The 7,172-nt window shown below is 42.3% G+C and overlaps 1 protein-coding gene across 3 annotated transcripts; it reads right to left on the reverse strand.

The window, feature by feature from the left end:
• Positions 1 to 1,405: 1,405 nt before the first annotated feature.
• Positions 1,406 to 6,448, reverse strand: LOC123063602 (F-box/FBD/LRR-repeat protein At1g13570). Of its 3 annotated transcripts, none has more exons than XM_044487447.1 (4): positions 6,238 to 6,448; positions 2,462 to 3,304; positions 2,211 to 2,366; positions 1,406 to 2,113 (listed from the first exon to the last, which is right to left on the reverse strand). In XM_044487447.1, the coding sequence occupies exons 2-4, from the start codon at positions 3,281 to 3,283 to the stop codon at positions 1,835 to 1,837; spliced, it is 1,257 nt and encodes a 418-aa protein (XP_044343382.1). In that variant the 5' UTR covers positions 3,284 to 3,304; positions 6,238 to 6,448; the 3' UTR covers positions 1,406 to 1,834. The 3 variants fall into 3 exon arrangements, with proteins under 3 accessions (XP_044343382.1, XP_044343385.1, XP_044343383.1); XM_044487450.1 differs by having other exon boundaries at positions 2,462 to 3,308; XM_044487448.1 differs by lacking the exon at positions 6,238 to 6,448 and adding an exon at positions 4,284 to 4,515.
• Between the last annotated feature and the right edge of the window lie 724 nt (positions 6,449 to 7,172).

Consider the following 7,172-nt stretch of genomic DNA (forward strand, 5'->3'; position numbering starts at 1 on the left):
CATAATTAGCAGGGAATTACTGTAGCTTAATTATCCGGGCGTCACAAGTAGCGCATGATCCGTACCTGTGGTAATTTGCCATGAGCGACGCGGTGAACAACTATTGAAATAATACATAACAATGGAACGATCCGAAAAATAGTCAAGCTGGACAATTATGTAGCTATACTGCCAAATTCATTGGAGAGATAAAGCAATTACTAGCAATTATTTGATTGTGCATACTCAATTGCTTGCTCAACTTTTTCCTTTTTTGCGGAAAAGTGTAAATATATTACTCAAGGGGAGACCCTAGAAAATTGCTTGCTCAACTTAACTGAATAATTAGAAATTAGCAATTTGGCAGTAAAGTTGAACTTTTGCGTTTGTCTTGCAAACATGGTCACGGTTGAGAAGATTCTACCGTTGAAGTTCGAACGCATGGTATGGCATGGCATTGGCAATGGCATCGGCATGCATGATAAAATTGGTGACATCAAAGCGTATAAAAAAGTTAAGCTGGGATCCATGGACAAGCAGAGCAGAGGTTAATGCGTGGAGGTCCAACGAAGTATTTTATTGTCTGATGTAACTCAATAGAAGTTCTGCGTGTACAACATTCTAATTATCAGTATGATGGTTAACGTGTCGTACGATATGCTTGGTCACTATGCATCGACAATCCGATCTACTTCAAATAATATATTAAAATTCTTTGTATTAGTAATTAAACTCTCGAAGAATATGCTTCAAGTCATGAAAGTAGGCACCCGATTGTAGTCCTCAGTGCGCCTCTTCCTCTTCAACCACAATCCTTCCACCATTTGTTTCTCACACTCAAAAACTCTTCCATGCACAAGTCATCCTCAACCCTAGGGTGGCCGGGAATTCAAGGAGGCACCATCGATGGGAACCATCTATGCCCCATGGTCCAAACAAAGACAATCCTAAATGAGATAATCACACCAAAATGAAGATTCGACTTTGGCTAAATTCTCCATGGCCCAAGTTTTTTAATTAAATCAACCCGTAGTGTGTTAAAAAAAACATAGCAACACATTCTTATTTTCTTGCCGATAATGGACATATTTATCCAGTCCCCCTAAAAGAAAAGCTGGATATAAATATGGGTATTGGTCAAAACAGATATGGTTATTTGAAAAACGAAAACTATGAGATAATAACAGAATAGTTGTAGCTCATTTCAAGAGCAAGTTTGATCAACAGCTGAATAAATACCTCCTAATTATGTGAATTGTTTTGAGGTAAAAACTGGATCCTACTCACCTCAGTGAATAATTTTGACGTAAACAATAGCTGAATATTAAAAGCGACGGTGATATAGAAATAATTCACTTATCAGCAAAAAAAATAAAAAATAAAGATGTATACAAATCTGGTAAAAGTTTTGATTTCCCAAAATGTCTACGCTGATTCAGGCATGGCTGCTTTGGTCTCATTACTTCAGGCTTCATATGTACATGCAAAAACTACGATATGGCCATACAATTTGATGCCTTTGATTCACATATTTGCTAGAAACATGAACTTACCATACGCAGAACACATGCACAAAACATGAAGACCTGAACTGATGCCGTTGAGGAAGGGCTGCGGTGTGTGAGTCCTCGGTGCATGGAGGAAAAGCAGTGGCAGCTTGTGTGCCCGGGCTGCAGAATGGAATGAGGTGTCTCATATGGACAACAATTGCTGACACGACATCAAGTATTCCCACCGAATTTCCTCAACAAAATGTACTGCATGCTAGTCCTAGATGGTCATTCACATAAACAAAGCCAAGATAGTTCTACCCAGCAGCAAATTACATCGGCAAACGGTTGCGGGAGCAAGCTTATCAAAATGTGACAATGACCTTGGCCCTGGTAGACGCCCTCGGCAGAGCTAATAGCTTGGCAAGAGACATGCTACAGTCCTTTTCACCCTTCCAGTCTATCTTCAGTTCTTCTAAACCTGGTGCCCAGCTTAGTAGCTTTGCCACAAAATCAACTTCGTAGTCCAGGCCCCCAAAATGGTTCACACTGGCCATTACGAGATGGTCCATTTTCAATTGCAGGTTAAGTGCTTGGATGCCGACCTGATCCTCATCCTGACCAAGGATGCTCCAAGGAAAACTCTGCATTTTTTTCACAACTCGTCAGCCATAAACACAAAGAACGAACATGGATCAGGTGATCGAGCAAGGAGGGAGAGTTTACTTGAGGCATACTTACCCATATATCAAGCTTCTTTAAGTTAGGGGCGTTCTGAAACAGCGAACATGCAGTCAAGACTTGCCTCTGGTCCCACAAGCATATCATAAGACAAACACTCTTCAGGTGAGTAAACACGGCAGGGAGCTTCGTATGTATGCATCCTTTTGATAGATACTGCAACAATAAAATAAAAATAAAAATATATGTCAACACAGATTAGTCAGAGGCAGAAGAAGGCCATAGTAATGCTGGAGACAATAATAGCTCACCTTCAGGAAAAAACCACTGATTGTAAGTGTTTCAATGACACTTAGGCTTCCCAATGACTGCTTGACATAGCTTTCCTTGTGATGCGCAATTGGAACAGATTGATATGCTTTACCTTTGTTATCAAGAGAGAGAAAGGCCACCTCCAGATTAGGTGCGTCCAACTTAATGTCCTCAAAATCCCCTTCAACATAAAGATAATCCAGTTCAGGAGCCTTAATGTTTAGACGGTTGATGCCCTCAAAAGAATCTAATATCAAATCAGTCAGTGCGGGGCAGAACAAGATCAGATTTTGGATATCCTTGTCTGTGGAGGAGAAGATTTTCAGGGTGAGGTCAGTTAGGCTCTTGAAACCTTGGAATGCCCGAGGCAAGCTGATGATGCAGTTTTCTAGGTGCAGATACTCCAGATCACCAATAGAAAAGAGGCACGAGGGAATCTTATACCTTGGCCCCGAGTTCAACTTGATTATAACTGATTTTGGTGATTTCCTTGACAGCATGATCATCCACCTACCGAACTCATCATGGTAATTTTTGCTACCTGAAATATCAAACTCCTCTATTGTTCCCTTGTGGAGTAATAGCACCATATCGACTAACGTAACGAACTTGGTTCTTGTAAGATTTCCATCACACAGAGATATTACTGGCATATCAGTCCATGCATCCCTCCAAGTACTTGATAAGGTGCTAGTCCTAACCGCTTCTTCGGCATTCAAACGGGAGAGGATGTCACCCTTTATCTCTGGAGGTAGACTGCTAAGTCTGTCTGTACTCACAACTGATGTAGCTTCCGCCCTGGCCTTTTTACAGGTACTCATTGCTTCAGAATCCAGATTAAACTGTCTTAGCATTTGCAGAAGCCAATGAGCCAACATTAGCGCGCAGTCTACCACATATCACTAAAAAAGTAAAAATACAATACATGCAGAAATTAAACGGTGCACTAAGTAAGTTGCTTGTTCATAGCAAAATGAAAAATAAGCAACAACCGAGAGATGGCAGTTAGGGAAACAAGTCTGGTATGTTTATATTAACAGAACTGAACTCGACTATAGCGTTGGTAAGGTGAAAAACTTGATTATCATTTGACATGTGTTACAAGACCCTAATTTGTGATCTTGAAGAGAAACCATGTCCCATGCTGCAAGTTGGAAAGGGGCTTCTTTTGTTGAATATACATACATGTGCCATCATTTGAAGAAGAGGTGATTAAAAGATGACGAAAAAAGAAACTTGTCCTGCAAAATATCGGTTGGACAAACAATTTAAGGTATATAATTGAGAGGCTGTCAACGTGGGTAAACGATCAAATGCAACTGTACTTGAGCACCAACAGCACAGAGAGTCAACTTAACCCACAAACAGGCCCTCCTTTCTTAATCTAGATGTGGACTTGCACTCAAACTATTCAGGAGCAACACGTGTTCCGTTCCAACATTCACTATAAGCATGATCGACATGTACTAACGTAAATCCGTGTACTAAGTACTCCCTCCGTCCCGAAATGCTTGTCGGAGGAATGGATGTATCTAGATGTATTTTAGTTCTAGATGCATTCATTTTTATGCATTTCTCCAACAAGTATTTCCGGAAGGAGGGAGTACTAGGGTAGGTTCCAACTAAACTTTCTTAGCACTGCGGAGCTAGAGAATAAATAAATTGAGCACTGTAAATAACAGAGTACTAAAGTGCAACTGAATATAAGCACAACTGAGTCACAAACAAGCATGCGCATTGCTGTGATCTTTCAATAATTCATGAATCCGCCGCAAGCAGTTCAAGAACTTCAAATAGATGGGAGCAGAAAGCAAAACGAACCTACGGAGTGGCTCAGTTGCTGCAGAAGCGCCGGAGAAGGGGGGGAAGGCGACGCCGCTCGCCCGCTGCGGCCTTGGGCACTGCCACCGAGGCGGAGCGCAGAGGCCAGAGGGGCGAGCAAGAAGGCAGTACGCCGGATGCCTCCGTCGCCGCGCCGCCGGCAGCCGCGGGCGTGCCGTGTCTAGGGTTCGTCGTCTTTGCGCTGTGGCGATGGGGGGATTTCAGAATTGGGCTCGAGGAGAGACTGGGCCGCTGGGCCATATCGATACACATAATAAAATTATTAAACTACACCTAAAAACATAAAATTGGTACCTAAAACAACATACATATTATCTACTACCCCTAAAACACCTAGGAAAACATACATTTCTTTGTTTTCTCAAAAGATGTACATATTTTTTTTGACAAAAATAAAATGTGTATTCAATTGAGACTGGCTGGTTTGAAGATTGGCGGCATGAGTTTCAGTGGGGAGGCACAAAGAGAAGGCAGTGGGTAAACTGCGGGATAACACTTTCATCGAGCAATCAAGGAACAAGACGATTGGGCTTGAGGGATGTGGCAAGTGAAATTTTGTTCAATACATTGGGTTTTTGTTTTAGACATTCCCACCGCCTTCACTCTATTGTATGGAAGGATGTCGCCTAAACCTTCAAACATTTTGAGCTGCCACCACCGAGGAGACTATTTCCCCACTTTCGAAAAACAAAGGAGATATTTTACCTGATTTTTTGTGCTATGAAGTTCTTATTGCCCATGGCGCTTGCCGCGATTGGTGCAAGGATGGTTATTAGTGAACCCCGAGTCCATGGCGTTTGCCGCGATTGGTGTATGGATGGTTAGTGAACCCCAAGTCATAAGACCGAGTTCCTAAAAAGAAGTCATAAGAACGAAGACTGGGTCATGTTCCAGTTTGTGCACAAAGCTTTGTAGCAAGATATTTATCTGTGAAAGATCAACAATAAAATGTAATATTCCCGCTTCCGGAAAAAGAAGGTTACCGAGGTCCGTGGGGTCGGGGTATCTATGTCTTTCTGGCTTGTTAAGGTTACCGTGGTCCGTGGGGTCGGGGTATGTATGTCTTTCTGGCTCGTTTTGTGATTTGAAGGTGACACTAGGTTTTTCACACTCTTCTCTCACTTCACTAGGTTTTTCAAACTCCAATGACACGCTTGTTTGCTCCTTCACTTCCCTTAACCTTTCCCTTCAACCTCCTTTCATCTATGGATACCTATAAGCTAGAATCATTGCATCATTCTTTGGCTTCGGTTACCCTTAATTCGCAGTAGCAACGTTTGAGTTTCACGACTTTATGATTGATGTAAGCTATAATGAGAAGACCAACACAATGTATTTTCTTCTTCTTTTGACCTATCTTCTCAGTGCATCATGATAAAATTCAAACAAGGCTATTTTCATTTCTCATACATCGGGCATGTGTGAACTTGATTGGTTCCTGTGGTTAGAGATAATAGGCATTAGTAGTTGACATAACATTATTCCATAATGATCAATAGCATTACAGTAGTTGTCGAGTACACGATAGATCTAATTTTACTTATGTTTTTTGTCTATGGAATGAATCCCAAAACTACCTACCACCTAGATAGGAGTACATAGAGTAGAATGAAACCAAATCCTAGTGACTAAATCACGGGGTGGGGTCCTTGTCGACGCCCATGAGAGCATGGTTGAGCAACATGGCTCCCCAGCGGCCCGTTTCCACCAGCCGCCCCACCAACGGGAAGCTCACCGTCTCTCTGTTCTTCAAAGGCTTCTTGTTCCACCTGCATATACATTATGAAAATTAAGGGTACTAGAGTGCAACTGAATATAAGCACAACTGAGTCACAAACAAGCATGCGCATTGCTGTGATCTTTCAATAATTCATGAATCCGCCGCAAGCAGTTCAAGAATTTCAAATAGATGGGAGCAGAAAGCAAAACGAACCTACGGAGTGGCTCAGTTGCTGCAGAAGCGTCAGGGAAGGGGGGAAGGCGACGCCGCTCGCCCGCTGCGGCCTTGGGCGCTGCCACCGAGGCGGAGCGCAGAGGCCAGAGGGGCGAGCAAGAAGGCAGTACGCCCGATGCCTCTGTCGCCGCGCCGCCGGCAGCCGCGGCCGTGTCGTGTCTAGGGTTCGAGTTTAGCGGAGGAAATGCCGAAATGGTCTGCGACTCGTCGTCTTTGCGCTGTGGCGATGAGGGGATTTCCGAATTGGGCTCGAGGAGAGACTGGGCCGCTGGGCCATATCGGCGTAGGGAGGGAGCGATACACATAAAATTGGTACCTAGACTTGTCTGCTCCTAACGAGCGCTTCAAGCGCCGGCTGGCTCTACCGGCGCTCGCTAGCGACGCCCTGCGGGCTGGCCCACCAACCGAGTCAACAAAGCAAGCGCGAAAAAGAAAACAATTCCTAATGAAAAAAAATGGATCCGCTGGGAATCGAACCCACCACAACGCCCTTCGTGGCTTGATGCATTAACCACTGGACAAAGCTAGTTCTTCTGTACACTCATAGAAACAACTATCGTAGTTAACATTTTCTTTAGTAAAACCAATATAAATTATTATAAGAAAAAGAAAAGATAAATTTGAAAACAAGACAATCAATTTTTAGAAAAGTTCATCGATTTTCTAAAAAGTTCATTGATTTAGAAACAACAATTTTGAAAAAAGTTCATAAATTTTGAAAAAATGAAAAAGAGTTCATCAAATTGAAAAAAAGTTCATCGATTTTGAAAAAAAGTTCATTGGTTTTGAAAAAGAGTTCATCCATTTGAAAAGAGTTCATGGATTTTGAAAAGAGTTCACCGATTTGGAAAAAAGTTCATCATTTGAAAATGAGTTCATGGATTTTGAAAAGAGTTCATTGATTTTGAAAAAAA

Source organism: Triticum aestivum, chromosome 3A (assembly GCF_018294505.1).
Source record: "Triticum aestivum cultivar Chinese Spring chromosome 3A, IWGSC CS RefSeq v2.1, whole genome shotgun sequence".
NCBI classification, from domain to species: Eukaryota; Viridiplantae; Streptophyta; class Magnoliopsida; order Poales; family Poaceae; genus Triticum; species Triticum aestivum.